Genomic DNA, 19,276 nt, shown 5'->3' with positions numbered 1-19,276 from the left:
TCCGATATCTAACATATTCTTCCTTCTTTTTCCTGACCAGATTCTCTCAGTATTCTTCTTCATCCAGGATTCCTTAATCTTGCCAGTTTTCCCTTCATTCCAAATAGAACATGCTGTTCCTGAATTCTCCATATTTCATGTTTAAAAGCCTCCCGTTTACCATACATTCAAGCACAATAAATGTTTGTGAATTACAAACCAGTTTGTTAGGGTTCCCATTCTCCAAATCCTTATGGCCTTCCCACCATTGAGTACATCTACGTGGAGCATTGTCGCAGGAAAGCAGCATCCATCATCAGGCACCCCCATCAACCAGGTCATGCTCCCTCCTCACTGCTGCCATCAGGAAGAATGTACGGAAGCCTCAGAACTCACACCACCAGGTTAAGGAACAGTTACTATTCCTCAAACATCATCATCTTGAACCAGAGGGGATAACTTCACTTAATTTTACTTGTCCATTATTGAAATGATCCTACAATCTAGGGACTCACTCTCAAGGACTCTTCATTTCATGTTCTCAATATTTATTGTTTATTTACTTATTATTATTATTATTTCTTTCTTTTTGTATTTGCACAGTTTATTGTCTTTTGTACATTGGTTGAATGCCCATCTGGTGAGATCTTTCATTGATCCTATTCTGGTTATTAATTCTATTATGTATTTATTTACTATGCCTGCAAGAAAATGAATACCAGGGTTGTATATGGTGACATATATGTACTTTGATAATAAATGTACTTTGGACGATCGAGAACTTGAGATGATTGGTCCTTGAAAGTGAACCCATAGATTGTGGGAACAGTTCAGTGATGGGGCGAGTGAAATTGAGAAGTTGTCCCTTCTGGTTCAAGAACCTGATAGCTGAAGGGTAATAACTATTCCTGAACCTGGTGGTGTGATTCCGAAGGCTTTGGTACCTTCTTCCTGGTGGCAGCGGCAAGAAGGGTGCACAGCCTGTGTGGTAGGGTTGCTGGTGCTGGATGCTACTTTCCTGCGACAATGCTCCACGTGGATATAAACAGCATTATAAAAAAGTGGTCTGAAGTGTTTACAATGCAGTGCAGTGCCTGAGCGGGCAGGGGCTACATAGAATGGTAGATCAGATTAACTGCCTGGGGAAGAAACTTATAAGATGCTGTGGTCTTTTTGTTAATAGCCCGAAAGCATATTCCAGAAGGGGGGCTTTTGGAAGAGGCGGTTTGCCGGGTGAGCAGTGTCCACAATGGTTTTTCCTGTCTGCTTCCTTGTCCTGGACACATACAAGTCCTACAATGATGGTAATCTGCAGCCAAAAACCTTTTCTTCTGACCTGACAGCCCGCTTTAGTTTTCATATGTTGTGAGAGGACGTGGCAACAAACCAGAATGTTATAGTTGATGTTCACATTTTTAATTGTCATTCAAACATACATAAATACCCATGAATATAACCAAATAAAGCAGTGTTCTTCCAGGGCCACGGTGCAAAACACCACACCTACAGTCATGCACAGCACAAGCCACACATTCCTGTAGCATATATAAGCTAGCAGTAAACATGCAGAAGCACAAAAACTAATAATACAACCTGAGAGACATGTAAGGACGCTCTCTATGCTGGTAGTGCAGGGTTGCACCGGTATGTTCTGGGGAAGATGGGATTTTACCAAAGTAACCAGTCAATAACAATAACTCAATGGCCAAGTCATTGAGTATATTTAGGGTGGAGAACACAAGAACATAAGAAATAGGAGCAGGAGTCGGCCATCTGGCCCATCGAGCCTGCTCCACCGTTCAACAAGATCATGGCTGATCTGACCATGGGCTCACCTCCACCTACCTGCCTTTTCTCGATAACCCTTAATCTCCCTACCATGCAAAGATCTATCCAACCTTGTCTTTTAAAATATTTATATATTTACTGAGCTAGCCTCCACTGAGGTTGATAAGTTCTTGATTAGTCAGGGCATGAAGGGTTACTGGGAGAAGGCAGGATATTTGGACTGAGAGGAAAATGGACCAGCCATGATGAAATGGTAGGGCAGATGTGATGGACCAAATGGCCTAATTCTTTTCCTATATCATACGGTCTTATAACACTTCATGTGATTTTTTGCAGACAACACTGGCAGAGTCGTCTGATACAAACGAATCTGACCCGTCTATGACCGAACTATGTTCCAAGTATCATCAGATTCTGGATGAGATTAAAGCCAAGGATGCAGAACTTTGTGCTCTTCTACAAGAAAACAAAGAACTGGCTACACAGGTATGGTGTGTCAAATCATAAACATCTCCTGATGAAGGGTCTTGGCCCAATCAGTCAACTGTTTGTTCCCCTCCTGTATTGTAAAGGGTTAATCTTTGTGCTTGTTGAATGCCTCACCACCACTGTGGCCTTGAATGTAACAGAGCTGGCTGCAGGTGCATTGATCACTAATGTGGGAATATTGTGGAAGTTAGTTGAACATACAGTAGGTAAGGGACTCATTGAGGTTGTTTTAGCCAGGGGAAATAATGGGAATAAGCTCCCACTTGCTATTAATGCTCTCAGTGGCATGCATCTCAAGCTGTCTCTGACAATTAAGTCCAGCTTCTGGCCTTCATAAGCCTGGTGGAATCCTATCTGCTGACAGGAGAAGGGGCAAAGGCAGGTTACTGGCCTTAAAACCAGTCACTTTAGACAGATGAGACTTGTCTGCCACGGTTGGCAGCTCATCTTGGAGAAGGAAAACTCTGATCTCAAAACTCTGCTGCTTTGTGGCTGTACCCACTCATGGGGAAGGCACTGGGAGTAAACCCCAAAGGAAAAATCCAGAGCTGGAACCCCACAGGCAGTCCTAAATTCAGTTCAATGCTGACTAGCAACTGCTGTGATGCCATTGGTGCTAAACTGTATTGATATCTAATGTTCCTTTGGGTTCATCAGCTGCATGGAGAGGGGTGGCCTGTTGTATGGGTCCTGTTGTCTCTCCATATTGTACTGGCGTGCATATCATGTAGACAACTGAGATGCCCCATCTATAGTTAACCCAGGCTAATGGAGGTCCTCAAGGGTTGGTATTTGTAAATAGAGGTGACAAGTGATTGGTTCTAATTCAGTGGTTTGAGATGGTGCTACATATTGATTCACTTACAGCAGAATTTCATATCAGTGGAACGGTTATAAAATGGGGCATTCGGGGGCTTTGGGTAGTTCTTTTGGGGCTTCACCGTTGGGCTGGCCATGAACAATACCACAGATCAGGCAGTATGGAGTGCTGCAGTGAGAGGGAACCAAGCATGCCTGGGTAAGTATTTTAATGCTTGCTCTGTTCTGTCCTAATAAACGTAGTTTTGTAGTTTTAAGTAGATAATTAGAGTTGGTGTTTTTCTCTCTTATCGAGTTGGATACATTTATTCGAGGTTTTAGAAAGATTTAATTTTGGTCCAGGTTTTATTTCCTGGATTAAGCTGATCTATCAAGCTCCTATGGTGGCAGTTATAACTAACAACCTCCTTATTTTAGGCTATATTGGGGTACCCGGCAGGGCTGTCCTCTTAGTCTGCTGTTATTCAACCTGGCTTGAGAACCTCTTACTATTGCCCTTCGGGACTCCAACAATGTTCAAGGTATTAAGAGAGGAGATAAAGTGCGTAAGTTTTCATTGTATGCAGATGACCTGTTAGTTTAAATTTCAGATACTAAGAAATCTATTCCCCCTATGTTATCTATATTTTCTAAATTTAGTAGTTTTTCTGGATATAAATTAAATTTGCACAAAAGTGAGTTATTTCTTATTAATAACTACTTGGATCAATACGATCAAATTCCTTTTAGCATTGCGAAAAATAACTTTACTTATCTTGGTATTAAAATTACCAGAAATTTTAAGGACCCGTATAAATATAACTTTCTTCCATTAATTGAATACACGCAACAAATACTTTCTAAATAGTCTCATATGACATTATCATTAATTGGTTGAATTAATGCTATTAAAATGATAGTGCTACCGAAGTTCTTATATGTATTTCAAGCAATCCCTTCTTTTGTTCCTAAACTGTTTTTTGATAGAATAGACTCTAAAATTTTATCTTACAGTATGGCTGTGCCAAATTTTAGAATGTAATACTGGGCAATTAATATTCAATATATCTTGTTTTGGAAATCATTATTCAGACATACATGACTGTCCTTTATGGGTGGATTTGGAGAAAAACTCGGTGAAGGGGTATTCTTTGGCCTCTTTACCGGGAGCTTCTTTTCCTTTTTGATTGGTAGTCGAGACCTCAATCCCATTATTAAACATACATTAAGAATTTGGTTTCAGTTTCGTAGATTTTTTGAGTTTAATAACCCTGTTCTTTCTAGTAAAATCCATCTTAATTTTTTTTTAAACCATCAATTTCCGATCAGACCTTTTTAATTTGGAAAAGCAAAGGAATAATAACTTTTTTAGATTTGTTTATGGGGGATTGTTTAATGTCCTTCACTCAGTTAGTGGACAAATATGACTTATCTAATGCACACTTTTTTAGATATTTACAAATTAGGAATTTTTTACATAGTTTACTTCCAAACTTTTCCTCTGCTTATCCACCCAATATGATAGATACCCTTTTTTAGGTTAAACCATTTCAAAAAGGATTGATAGTTATAAATTATAAATGGTTATTGAATTTGTGAAAGGTATCTAACAATAAAATTAAAGCTGGGTGGGAATTGGAATTTCGAGAGTCACTTTCAGATAATCAATGGGATAAATTTTTTCATTTGGTAAATACCTCATCTATTTGTGCCCATCATTCCTTGGTACAGTTCAAGGTAGTACATCGGGCACATATGTCAAAGGATAAATTAGCCCATATTTTTCCCAATATTAATCCTATTAGTGACAGATGAGGTGGCTACTTTAACTCATATGTTTTGGTCTTGTTTCAAGATAGATAATTTTTGGAAAGATGTCTTTAAAACTTTATCAAAAGTCTTGAATTTGGACCTACGACCAAATTTATTTACAGCAATTTTTGGGATCATTTCACCGGAAGCAGGATAAGTTCCTGTTTCCGCTCAACGGATGATAGCTTTTACAACTTTATTGGCTAGGAAAGCCATTTTGCTTAAATAGAGGGTCCCCAATCCACCCACTGTTTTTTATTGGCTTTCCTCCATTATGTCCTGTCTCAGTTTAGAGAAAATAAGAAGTCGGACGTTGATTAACATCCTTTAAATTTGAAGAAACCTGGCAACCTTTTATTCAATATTTTCATATGGTTTGATTTCTTGCTCTTCCAGTTACTTTCTCAAAACTTTGGATTTGATCAGAAAGTTTCTCTTTTTTTCTTGCTTTTACTCTCAATATGGGCTGCCCAGTCCCCTTTTTTTTCTTTTTTGTTTTTGTTTATAGAGAAGAGTGGGTTTATGTTTATATATAAAAATTATAGAAGTTTCTTTTTTTCTTTTCATGAAATGATAAGAGGAGAATTAATTATCTTATTTATTATTATATACTATTAGATTAATACTATGTATGATCTTGATAATGTTTATTTTACCTTTTATATGTATTGTTATCGATATAGATATCTGAGATAATCTTCCTCTTGTTTGTATATATGTACTTTTTTAAAATTAATGAAAAGATTGATAAAGAAAGAAAGAAGATTTGGATACAAGAACGTATTGTTTTATCAAAGCCATAAGACCATACCACAAGATATAGGAGTAGAATTCGGCCATTCAGCGCATTTGGTCCACTCTGCCACCCCATCATGGCTGATCCATTATCCCTCTGAACCACATTTCCTGCCTCTCCCTATAGCATTTGGCAGCCTGACTAACCAAGAACCTAGCAACCTCTGCTTGACTTGTCTGCACAACTGTCTGCGGCAATGAATTCACCACCCTCTGACCAAATAAATCTTCCCTCATTGCTGTTCTAAATGCACATCCTTCTATTCTGAGGCTGTGCCCTGGGGTCCTAAACTTCTTCTGCTGTAGGAAACATCCCCTCCACGTCTACTCTATCCAGACCTTTCAATATTTGATAGGCTTCAATGAGATCACACTCCGCCACATTCTGCTAAACCCCAGTGAGTTCTGGCCCTGAGCCATCAAACACTCCTGGTGAAGCACCTTCAATTACTCCAAAAGACTGAGGTTTGCTAAAAATACTGAAAGGCTTTTATTCGCTGTACAATACGACCTCCACAGTGAGTGTCTGCCCCCGGACTGAGGGGGAGGGGCAAGACGGACACCTTTATACAGGACTCTGTGGGAGGAGCCACAGGGGCAGTCAGCAGAGGGGTGTGTCCAGACAGGTAACCGAGTTACAACATATATACATGGTTTACCACATTCACCCCTCCTTTTTTTTAAAAAAAGAGTCCCGCGGGGTGAAGTGACTGACAATATTTACAAGAAGTATATTTACAGGTTAAGTCTATCAGGCGGTCGAGTCCGTCGATGGCGGTTGTGCTGGCTCCGGCCTGACTTCAGGTACCAGCACGTTAGGTGTTGGTAATCCCTTGTGCGTGTGCGTCACGCCCGGTATGGGAGTGTCGTGTGGTGTCTGTATAGGGTTTGGGGTGCACGGTGTCTCGGTACATACATTGGTGGGTACAGGGTCAATAGTCACCACGGACTGTTCAGGGTAGGGGCCCGGAGCTCCTGTGGGTGCCAGGTCGCGGATGGAGACCGTGTCCTCCCGCCCATCAGGTAAAACCACGTAGGCATACTGGGGGTTCGCATGAAGTAAGTGAACCCTCTCGACTATCGGGGAGTATTTATTGCTCCTCGCTTGTTTGTCCCCCGCGGGACTCTTTTTTTTTAAAAAAAGGAGGGGTGAATGTGGTAAACCATGTATATATGTTGTAACTCAGTTACCTGTCTGGACACACCCCTCTGCTGACTGCCCCTGTGGCTCCTCCCACAGAGTCCTGTATAAAGGTGTCCGTCTTGCCCCTCCCCCTCAGTCCGGGGGCAGACACTCACTGTGGACGTCGTATTGTACAGCGAAGGAGCCGCTCATGAGGGGTGGCATTGGTGGCTGTGCATAACAGGGAGCGGATGGAGTGGAGTGCCTCGGGAAGGACCTCCTGCCAGCGGGAGACCGGCAGTCCCTCTGACCTGAGGGCTAAGAGTGTGGCTTTCCACACTGTGCCATTCTCCTTCTCTACCTGTCCATTCCCCCGGGGATTAGAGCTCGTGGTCCTACTAGTTGCAATTCCCCTAGCCAGTAGATATTGGCGCAGCTCGTCACTCATAAACGAGGACCCTCTGTCACTGTGGATATAGCATGGGTATCCGAACAGAGTGAAGAGCTTGCACAGGGCTTTTATAACTGACGTGGTAGTGGTGTCGGGGCAGGGGATGGCGAAGGGGAACCGCGAGTACTCGTCGATAACGTTAAGAAAGTACACATTGAGGTCGGTGGAGGGAAGGGGGCCCTTAAAGTCAACACTCGGTCGCTCAAAGGGGCGGGTGGCCTTGATGAGTTGTGCCTTTTCGGGTCGGTAGAAGTGCGGTTTGCACTCTGCGCAGACTTGGCAGTCCCTGGTCATCATCCTGATCTCCTCAAGGGAGTAAGGCAGGTTCCGGGCTTTCACGAAGTGGAAAAGCCGGGTGACTCCCGGGTGGCAAAGGTCTACATGTAGGGTGTATAACCGGTCGATCTGCGCGCTGGCACATGTTCCCCGGGATAGGGCATCGGAGGGCTCGTTGAGCTTCCCAGGCCTGTACATGATGTCATAGTTGTAGGTGGAGAGCTCGATTCTCTACCTCAGAATTTTATCATTTTTGATTTTGCTCCGCTGCTGATTATTAAACATGAATGCGACTGAGCGCTGGTCAGTTAGCAGGGTGAACCTTTTGCCGGCAAGATAGTGCCTCCAGTGCCTTATAGCTTCCACTATGGCCTAGGCTTCTTTCTCTAACGCGGAGTGACGAATTTCAGGGCCTTGAAGGGTACGGGAGAAGAATGCCACTGGTCTTCCCGCCTGGTTGAGGGTAGCAGCCAGTGCAAAGTCAGAGGCGTCACTCTCTACTTGGAAGGGAATGGACTCATCCTCCGCATGCATTGCTGCTTTGGCAATGTCCCCTTTTATGCTGCTGAAGGCCGCACGGGCCTCGGCTGAGAGGGGGAATGTGGTGGACTTGACCAGGGGGCGGGCCTTGTCTGCATAGTTAGAGACCCATTGGGCGTAATATGAAAAGAAGCCCAGGCACCTTTCGAGGGCTCTGAGGGTGTTGGGAAGAGGGAGTTCCAACAAGGGGCGCATACGGTCGGGGTCAGGGCCAATGACTCCATTCTCCATGACACACCCAAGGATAGCAAGTCGGGTGGTCCCAAATACACACTTGTCCTTGTTATAGGTGAGGTTGAAAGATTTGGCCGCTTGGAGAAATTTTTGGAAGTTGTTGTCGTGATCCTGCTGGTTGTGACCGCAGATGGTGATGTTATCCAGATATGGGAACGTGGCCTTCAGTTGGCACTGGTCCACCATCCAGTCCATTGCCCTCTGGAAGACAGATACACCATTCGTGACACCAAAGGGGACGCGCAGGAATTGATAAAGCCTGCCGTCTGCCTCGAAGGCAGTGTAAGGGCGGTCCTCCCGGCGGATGGGGAGCTGACGGTAAGCGGATTTTAGGTCTATGGTCGAGTACACCTTGTACTGTGCTATCTGATTGACCATATCCGCGATGCGGGGTAGAGGGTACGCATCGAGCTGCGTGAACCTATTGATGGTCTGGCTATAGTCCACGACCATCCTATTCTTCTCCCCGTTCCGAACAACCACCACCTGCACCCTCCAAGGACTTGTGCTTGCCTCAATGACCCCCTCCCTGAGCAGCCGCTGCACCTCCGACTTAATGAAAGCTCTGTCCCCTGCGCTGTACCTCCTGCTTTTAGTTGCCACAGGTTTACAGTCGGGGGTCAGGTTGGCGAACAGCGGTGGGCGAGGGATCCTGGAGAGCCTTGGAGTTGTGCAGAGCGGCCTTCAACGTATCAGCCAGCTCGATCGCTGAACTTAGGGTAAGATCGGCTTTTTCCAGCAGCCGCTGGCGCACGTACACTGACCTGGTCCCCGTAACGAAGGTGTCTCTCACTAGGAGTTCTGCATGCTGCGCCGCTGTCAGCTCCTGGCAATTGCAGGCTCGCACGAGCGTCTGTAGGGCCCGGACAAACTCAGCACTCGATTCCCCGGACCGTTGTTGCCGTGTCGCTAAGCGATACCAAGCATAGACGCTGTTTATCGGCTGCAGGTATTGTCTTTTGAGTGCGTTCACCGCGCCGTCGTAGTTCGGCTGGTCTCTGATCAGCGAATAAACCCGTGGACTGACCCTGGAGAGTAGAACTTTGCACTTCGCTACGGGATTGGTCACTTTAATCTCCTCTAGATACGCTTCAAAGCAGGCCAGCCAGAGTTCGAAAGCGTTTCCAGCGTCAGGCATTTGCGGATGGAGGTCTAATTTTTCTGGTCTCAGGACCTGTTCCATGTTTTAAAATGTACAGTGAATAAAATTGAAGCACCTTCAATTACTCCAGATGACTGAAGTTTGGTAAAGTACTGAAAGGCTTTTATTCGCTGTACAATACGACCTCCACAGTGAGTGTCTGCCCCCGGACTGAGGGGGAGGGGCAAGACGAACACCTTTATATAGGACTCTGTGGGAGGAGCCACGGGGCAGTCAGCAGAGGGGTGTGTCCAGACAGGTAACCGAGTTACAACATATATACATGGTTTACCACACCTGGGATCATTCTTGTGAACCTCCTCTGGACCTTCTGTACATCTCCGTAGATGCTGCCTGACCTGCTGAGTTCCTCCAGTATTTTGAGTGTGTTGGTCAAGCTATGGCTTGTTAAGTGTTGTGACAGAGACACTGATGCAACAGGAAAGCAAACTGGATCTACAGGTGGGAGCACAGATAATAAATTGTCATGAGTTCAGTACTGAATTTTTCTTCGGGCAGAATGTTGTTTACCTGGCATTAGAAATAATGCAGTTCTCAACTTGCCTTTGTTAAAATTCCTCCCTCAACCATAGTTAGTCACAATAACCTATGTGCTCTTTCTTCCTGAAATAGACAATAAGACCATTGTTGTTTTATAGGGACACCCTTCTAATCAGAATCAGATTTAATATCACCAGCATATGTTGTGAAACTTGTCTTTGCAATACGTAGCAGGCAGCCATCTATCCTGGGGATCATGAGTTTGCGCTGCTGGTAGATTGTGTCCTCTCCAGGGTGTGAGCCTGGGCGGGAAGAGTTGAAGAACTGGCTGTTGCCCATGCAGCGGGTTCCCCCTCTCCATAGTCCAAGGGAAGGGCAAGAGCTGATCCAGCTTGGCACCAATGTTGTCATAGAAGTTGCCAGGATGACGTTGTGAACAACATCAAATTGCCTTAGGGACTCCATCTCCGGATTTCTTCCTTGGGCTTTACTCCTGAAGCCTTTCCCCTGGGCAAGGGCAAGGCAGATCAGGTGGACTGCCGTCCAAGGCTGACGAGCCCCACCTGCCCAAAGCAGCTGGTTTTGAGGGGTGCCAGTTGTCCATCTTTGCCACTTCACTTGTCAGTAGAAACAGTTCTGCTGGGCCTAGTAGCTAAGCCACACGTGAAGGCCAAGAGTTGGACTCGGTTGTCAGAGGCTGTTAGTCACGCATGCCTTTCGGAGCACTTTATAGGTAGTGGGAGCTTATCCCCTCTACGACCCCTGGCCGTGACAACCTTAGGAACTAATATAATACGTAATAATAGAAAAAAACAATTACAGTCAGTACAGTACATGTACTAAGTAGTTAAATTGAATAAGTAATGCGAAAATAGAAATAAAAAAAGTAGTGAGGTAGTGTTCATTAGTTCAATGTCCATTCAGAAATCGGATGGCAGAGGGGTTGAAGCTGTTCCTGAATCTATAAATGTGTGTCATCAAGCTTCTATACCTCCTCCTTGATGGTAGTAATGAGAACAAGGCATGACCTGGGTGATGGGGATCCTTAATGATGGATGACACATTTTTAAGGCATCGTTCCTTGAAAATGTCCATGATGCTGGGGAGGCCAGTGCCCATGATGGAGCTGACTAAGTTTACAATTCTCTGCAGCTTATTTCAATCCTGTGCAGTAGCCCCCACACCACACCATCACCCCCCAACCCCACTCATACCTGATGGTGATGCAGCCAGTTAGAATGCTCTCCATGGTAACAACTATAGGAATTTACCAGTGTCCTTACTATTCTGAGGCTGTGCTCTCTGGTCTTTAGTTCTTCACTATTGGAAACATCCTTTTCAGATATCACCTCTTCATGCCATTATAGTACTCCCGTATTATTGTTAAAACTATCACTGGTCAATTATGTCATCCAATCCTGCATTTTGCACATCTGCGATTCTCACACAGCAAAGCTGTGGGTTACATTGAACAGTACAGTACAGGCCCTATGACCCACAATGTTTTGCTGACCTTTTAACCTACTCCAAGATTAATTTACCTCCAAGAGGATCACAGCTTTGTCATAGGGTTTGAAGGCTTGCTTTCCTCAATGTTGGCTGGAGTCAGGTCCTTGTGCTTTGGCTCTTGGTCGGGTCACTCATGCCTACAGGTCAAAGGGTAGAGGCCAGACTAAGAATGGTCCACTGGTCCCCCAGGTTAGGGGGTTCAGCACAGGGCTAACAACCCTGACTGGTCAATCAAAACTGTTACAGAAATGGCAATGAAGAATCCTTCTACATCTGAGTGTAACAGAGATGGAGGACCTTCATTGGTGCCTTAAATGCCAGTGGCGTAATGGGCAGTAAGTAAAATCAATCTACCCCGTCCCTCCAAAGTAGCCCTCCATTCTTCTATTATCCATGTGCCTACTAAGAGTTTCTTAAATGTCCCTAAAGTATCTGTTTCTAACACCAGCATGTTCCACGCACCTACCACTCTCTGTGTGGGGAAAAAAAAGCTACCTCTGACATCCCCCCCATACTTTCTTCCAATTATTTTAAAATCATGCCCTTTTATTCTTTATTCAGATTTATTTATCACGTGTACATTAAAATATACAGTGAAAAGTGTCGTCCGTAGCAGTTAGCGTAACACTTATGGCGCCAGTGACCCGAATTTAATCCCTACCGCTATCTGTAAGTACATTCTCCCCGTGACTGGGTGAGTTTCCTCCGGGTGCTCTGGTTTCCTCCACATTCCAAAGACATATGAGTTGGTAGGTTAACTGGTCACATAGGCCAGAAGGGCCTGTTACTGCCCTGTATCTCCAAGTAAGTAAACCAACACTTCTGACTATCCTGGGGGAATGCAAAAGTGCATTCCTACAATGCTCAGCAGAATACCACAGGACAGAACAGGCAGTTCTGTATTAGCCATTCCCACTCTGCGACAGTGTCGCTAGCTGTCCACACTACCTATACCTTGTATCTCACTGGTCATCCTTGAGTAGATAATGATGAGTTAATTTCCTAAATCACTACTTCTTGTAAGTATGATGCTGCTGGGGAGGGAGTTCCATGGCTTATCGCTGGCAACAGTAAAGGAGCTTTGGACTTAATGTCTCCAGGTGCTGATTCCCCTGCCAGAGAGTCGTATCCCTGTGGAGAGCATTCTAACTGGTCGCATCACCACCTTGTATACAGGGGCCACCGAGCAGGATTAAAGAAAGCTGCAGAGGGTTGTACGCTCAGCCAGCTCTATCATGGGCACTGGGGACAGCATTAAGGACCCCCAACATCCAGTAAAAATATAAAAATATAAGTAGTGCAGAAAGGGAGCAAAATACTGAGGTAGTGTTCATGGGTTCTGGGTCTGTTCAGAAATCTGATGGCAGAGGGGAAGAAGCTGTTCCTAAAATGTTGAGTGGGTGTGCATCTTCAGATCCCTGTATCTCCTCCCTGGTGGTAGCAATGCAAAGAGAGCATGTCCTGGATGGTGAGAGTTCTTCATGATGGATGCTACCTTCTTGGAGACACCGCCTTTTGAAGATGTCCTTGATGGTGGGGAAGCTTTTGCCTGTGATGGAGGTGGTTGAGTCTACAACCCTTGGCAGCATTTTCTGACGAGGGGAATTGGCCCCTCCATACCAGATGGCGACAGAACCAGATAGAAGCTTGAAAAGGGAGCATGAAATGTTTAAAATCAACCACTGGACTTCATTCAAGCAGATAAACACAAAGGGACGCCAGTGAAACTGGACTGAACGTTAAGGCTGTGGGTTCTGCCTTCTTCTAAATCCATTACCTTCAGTTACCATTTGCAGTATTCAATGTTCATTATTTACATTTGGTTACACGAATTGGAAGAATATCAAAATCTGCTTTTCCCAGAGAGTAGTGAATTTTTGGAATTCTGAACCCAGAGAAGGAGTAGGGTCTACCTTAATAAATAGATTTACAACAGATAAACACAAGAGATTCTGCAGATGCTGGAAATCCAGAGCAACGCACACAAAATGCTGGAGAAACTCAGCAAGTCAGGCAGCATCTATGGAAAGGAATAAACATGCTGAGACCCTTCACTAGATATGCTTTTATAAAGCAGGAAAATTAAGGGTTTTTGGGAAAAGGCAGGTAGGTGTAGCTGATCCACACACAGATGCATCATGTTCTTACTGAATGGTGGAGCAGGCTTGACGGGCCAGACTCCTGCTCCAATTTCTTAGATTCCTATATTGTGCAATATATTCAACTTTTCTTGCCACTAGCAAATCAATGACTTCTAATAGAGACTCAGATCAGTTCAAAGCTATAGTATTAGAAACTGTATCTGTGTTGGTGTCTACTATTATAACGAAGGGCTCACACCTCAACCATCATGCTCGAACCAAAGGGCTCAACTTCACTCAACTTCAGTCACCCCATCATTAAAATATTTCCACAATCTATGGACTCACTTTCAATGACTCCATTTCATGTTCGCAATAGTTATTGTTTATTTAATTATTATATCTATTTCTTCTTTTTCAATTTGTACAGTTGTCTTTTGTACATTGGTTGAGTGCCTAAGTGGTGAGGTACTTTCATTGATTTTGTATGGATTTATTATTCTATAGATTTATTGAGTATGCCCACAAGAAAATGAACCTCATGGTTGTATATGATGTTATATATGTACTTTGATGATAAATTTACTTTGAACTTTGAGACATTTGGTTAAACAAATCAGCAGATTGCGTTTCTTTATATTCAAAGTGAGCTTCATTGAACAGGGTGCTGGAGATATTTATTGTACAACTCAGATCCAAGGTTCAGGACTGGAAGATGGAAGAGGTGAAGTGATGGTCAGTGGTGGGTGTAGTGTAATTAATATTTCAGTAGTATTTGTGTAGTATTGTAAATACTTCTGGTTAATATGGCGCACCTGAACTCATGCAACAGCTTACTGGTAGTCCAAGAGGTAAGAAATGCATCACTAAAAGCTCCTTTTGTGAGGTAAATTGTATTAAATTATTGCTGCAAACAGTGAGGGAGAGATTGATGGCTAGGGGAATGGTGTGTTGCAGAATCGACGCAGATGGTGTGAGCCATTCAGAGAGGAGAACTTGGGGCTGTGGATTTCCAATGTCTGTACAACTGGCCGAGATGTGAGGTTGGATCGTTTGGGACACTGAGTTGATTTGAAGAGTTTGAGAGTGGCTTTGGGCTGGGTGGCAAAATCTAGGCCCAGAGTGAGTCACTGGGTGGCATGGTCTAAGTCCCGAGGCCTTTGCAGCAGCCAGATCCTAGTGTGAGGTAAAATCTGCTACTTAGACAATTTAAACACTGGGCCAGATCAGAGGTGACAGTTGATTTTGCTCACTTTTCGTGATGTTCATTCCTTCTCCAGGGTGTCGGAGTCTTTTGCTGTTCCGTTTTTTTGGTAAATTTAAACACTGGTCCAAATAAACTGAAAAGACAGGGTGTCGGTTGAGACAAGAGCTGATTTTGGTCGTTCTCTGTGATGGCCTTTGCCGTAGCACTGACACTATGTCAACTGCCCTGACTGCTGTTCTCTGTGCCCACTAATATGATGATCTAATAAGTGAGGCTTTGAGCCTACTCTGGACTGCTCTGGGGGTTCGAATCTGAAGACTCAATATGGTTCGGAATGTTGTTTGTTTGTTCGCATCAATTGTTTGCATGATTTTTGTTTTTTCACCTTTTTCTCTTGGGCATCAGGTGTTGGTCTTTTATTTTATTCTTTAATTGGGTTATTTTGGATTTCTTGCTTTGTGGCTACCTGTGAGCAAAGTTGTATAATTTACACATTCTTTGATTATACTTTGAATCTTTATATATTGTTTGATTAAACATTTGTTTCATGGGTAAAATGTAAGAAGTACGTGAATGGTATACTTCATCACGCAACATGTCATATGTGGGTGTCATCATCATCATGTGCCCTATCGTATGACGTGGGCTATCATTGCTCTTGGCAAATTTTTCTACAGAAGTTGTTTGCCATTGCCTTCTTCTGGACAGCGTCTTTACAAGGCAGGTGACCCCAGCCATTATCAATACTTTTCAAAGATTGTCTGCCTGGTGTCAGTGGTCGCATAACCAGGACTTGTGATATGCACCAGCTGCTCGTACGACCATCCACCACCTGCTCCCATGGCTTCACGTGACCCTGATGCTACACCTTGCCTAAGGGTGACCCGTAGGCTAGCAGAGGAAAGGAGCGCCTCACACCCCCTTTGGTAGAGACCCACCCTGCCACCCAGCCACCCAAGATATGTGAGTGCCTCACTAAAAAAAAAAGGAAAAGAAAAAGAATAAGAAAAACTAAGTGGACAAGTATCCTGGCTCCTGTGTTTTTCCTTCAGTGAATTTCTGGAGTTACAAAACATAACAGTGGGGTTGGCGATGGAAGTCTGCCAATCAATCAGTAATGGGGATCTGCATTCAGGTTTAGATCAGAGATTTTGCACTCTAGATCAGTCTATATGGTAGAGTCAGGAATTGTTAATGAGGGTTGGATTGAGATCAGAGCAAGGGTTTGACATCAAATTCAATTAAACAGTCAAAATGAAGAAGCCAAGATTGCGATCAGGTCAGGGATCTGAGATTGCGATCAGGTCAGGGAATGGAGCCAGGAATTGGGTTAGCCAAGGAATTATGATGGCATGGATCAGGAATCATTTTCAGGATGACTGATGCCAAAGCTGCGAATTAGAGATCGTAGTCAGATTGGAAGTCAGCAATAGGAATCAGGAATCTTAGCTCTGCCATAGGCCCAAGCCAGGGTCCAGGGATCTGACAAGCTAGGGATCGAGAATCTCGGTCGGAATGGAATTCAAAGCTGGAGATTGGATCAGGGCAAGGGACAGGGTTTCAAGTTCATCCAGGAATTGGATTAGTGATGGGGATCTGGGAACATGTATACCCATCCTTCCTGTCATTTTAGGAGAAAGTCTTTTTAGTCAGTGTTCAACAAGCAGGCAAAATTGTTCTCATAGAGTTGACAGTAAAGAGTGACCAAATTAGTGGGTGTGAAATTACACATAGAGTAAGGATAGCTGATTTCGTTTCCTGAGGACATTAGTAGATAAGATCTAGTATTTTCATGGTAATTATTACTGATATATTTCATTTCAAGATGTATTTAACCACTTAAATTTAAATTACTCTTCTGCCACAGAGGGGATTTGAATTTTATTTTAATTATTTAGAGTATAGCATGGCAAGCTTTCCGGCCCAATGAGTCATGCTGTCCAATTACCTCCATGTGACCAATTACCCTACTAACCCGTATGTCTTTAGCATGAGGGAGGAATCCCACACGGTCACGGGGAGATCGTACAAACTCCTTACAGACAATGGCGGAATTGAACCTGGCTTGCTGGCAGTGTAATAGTGTCACGCCAATGCCCTGCTGCTGTGCCATCCAAATTTATATCGCAAATCCCTATCGGAAACGATAGGGTCTCTTAAGAGACTCCTGGATGGCTGCATGGAGCTTAGAAAAATAGAGGGCTATGGGTAAAGCTTAGGTAGTTCTAAGGTAGGGACATGTTCAGCACAGCTTTGTGGGCTGAAGGGCCTGTATTGTGCTGTATGTTTTCTATGCATCTATGTTTCTAAATCCAACCATTAAGTCAGAGGAATTCCACTGAACCTGCATGTGCACTGTGGAAAGGTTACTTAAGATTGGTAATTTGCCAAACGATGTTTAAGTTGACCTGGCAGTGAGTCCAACCTACTTAACATCACAGCAATTATGTTGTGTATTGTGTGAATTCAAATCAGACTCATTTGGTCATTTTGTGCCGTGTCGTATGATGTGGGCGATCGTGGTGTTTCCATGACCACGATTGTTCTTGCTATTGTCTTCTTCTGGGCTGTGTCTTTACAAGAAGGGTGACCCCAGTCAGTATCAATACTCTTCAGAGATTGTCTGCCTGGCATCAGTGGTCGCATAACCAGGACATGTGATCTGCACCAGCTGCTCATACGACCATCCACCACCTGCTCCCATGGCTTCACGTGCCCCTGACTGGGGGCTAAACAAGTGTTACACCTTGCTCAAAGGTGATCTGCAGACTAGTGGTGGGAAAGAGTGCCTTACACCTCCTTTGGTAGAGATGTACCTCCACCCCACCATCCACAAATAAGACTGTGGTTTAAAAAATATTTTCAAAAACGCTTGTGATTTTTGTTGAATACCACATTTACAGAACAAATAGGGTAATTTTTCTCCAGGAGAATGGTGCAATAAGGAGATTTTGCATTGATTTAGCTTGTTATCCTATCTCAGAAAAACACCTCACACACAAAGAAGTTTAATGTGACCTGTGTAATGGGATATAATTATGTAAAACTTACGTTGTAGCTAGCAGACAGCTATTCTAGAACTACAAAAGAATTCCTTTTCCATTAATGAAGTGAACAGTAACCACAGCAAAATCAGAAATGTTGTAAGAACTCAGCCAGTCAAGCAGTACTTATGGAAATTGGTTCAAAGTTCAATGTAGATTTATTGTCAAAGTATGTATACAGTATGTCACCATATATCACTTTGAGATTCATTTTCTGACAGGCATTTATAGGAAAATAAAAAATACAGTAGAGTTTATGAAAAAACTATACATAAGTAATTGGTTTATTATTGTCAAATGCACTGAGATAGAGTGGAAAGCCTACTTTGCATGCTATCCATGTTGATTATCTCATACATGAGTACATCGAGGTATTACAGAGTGAGAAGTTAAAGTATGATAGCCGAATACAGAATAAAGTGATACAGTTACAGAGAAAGTGCAATCACATAAGGTGCAAGGTTCACGATGAGATAGATCAATACGTCAGGAGTTCTTTATCATGCAAGAACCAAATTCAGGTTTAATCTCACTGGCCTATGTCATGAAATTTGTTGTTATGTGACAGCAGTACATTGCAATATAAAATAATAAAAACTGTGAATTACAATAAGTATATATAGTTAAATTAAATAAGTGGTGCAAAAAAAAATGAGGTAGTGTTCATAGCTTCAATGTCCATTCAGAAATCTGATGGCAGAGGGGAAGAAGCTAAGTGTGGGCCTTCAGGCTCCTGTACCTCCTTCCTGATGATAGCAATGAGAAGAGGTCATGTCCTGGATGATGAGGGTCCTTAAAGGCGGATGCCACCTTTTTCAGACATTGCTCCTTGAAGATGTCCTTGATGCAATGGAGGCTGGTGCCCATGATGGAGTTGACTGAGTTCACAACTTTCTGCAGCTTCTTTCAATCCTGTGCAGTAGCCACCAACCCCCACCCCCTCTCAAACCAGACTGTGATGCAACCAGTTAGAATGCTCTCCATGGTATATCTGTACAGATATGCAAGTGTCTTTGGTGATATACCAAATTTCCTCAAACTCCTAATGAAATGTGCCACTACCATGCCTTCTTTGTAGCTGCATCGATATGTTGGGTCCGGGTTAGATCCTCAGAGATATTGACACCCAGGAACTTGAAACTGATCACTCTTTCCTCTTCTTCAAGAGTCTGATAACAGCATAGTAGAAGCTTTGAGGTACATGCTTCAGGCTTTTGTCATCGGATTTCTGAATGGTCCATGAAACCATGAACACAACTTTGCTATTCCTCCTTTGCACAATTTATTCATTGTTATGCATGGCCCTGTACTGCTACCACAAAAAAAAACAGATTTCATGATATAAGTCACTGAAAACAAACCTGATTCTGATTCTGATTCTGAGAGGTCCTTGTGAAAAGCAGGCAGGGGAGGAGACGGGAAGTGGGATCATGTTAGAGCTGGAGATAATCACGAAGGGTACCAGCTGCATGCAAAGCAGAGTGGAACATAACTACCAGGGAAGCTGT

At 43.6% G+C, this 19,276-nt stretch overlaps 1 protein-coding gene across 4 annotated transcripts in view; it reads left to right on the top strand.

The window, feature by feature from the left end:
• LOC134343349 (coiled-coil domain-containing protein 68-like) overlaps positions 1-19,276 on the top strand; it is a 126,062-nt gene that overhangs the window by 46,464 nt on the left and 60,322 nt on the right. For all 4 annotated transcript variants that reach the window (XM_063042043.1, XM_063042045.1, XM_063042044.1 and 1 more), the window contains one exon: positions 2,104-2,253. In XM_063042043.1, coding sequence (XP_062898113.1) covers positions 2,104-2,253 — 150 coding nt within the window. The remainder of the gene's footprint in view (positions 1-2,103; positions 2,254-19,276) is intronic.

This window comes from Mobula hypostoma, chromosome 3, assembly GCF_963921235.1.
Source record: "Mobula hypostoma chromosome 3, sMobHyp1.1, whole genome shotgun sequence".
NCBI classification, from domain to species: Eukaryota; Metazoa; Chordata; class Chondrichthyes; order Myliobatiformes; family Myliobatidae; genus Mobula; species Mobula hypostoma.
The sequence above is the reverse complement of the archived record's forward strand: the minus strand, read 5'-3'. Positions and strand labels throughout refer to the sequence as shown.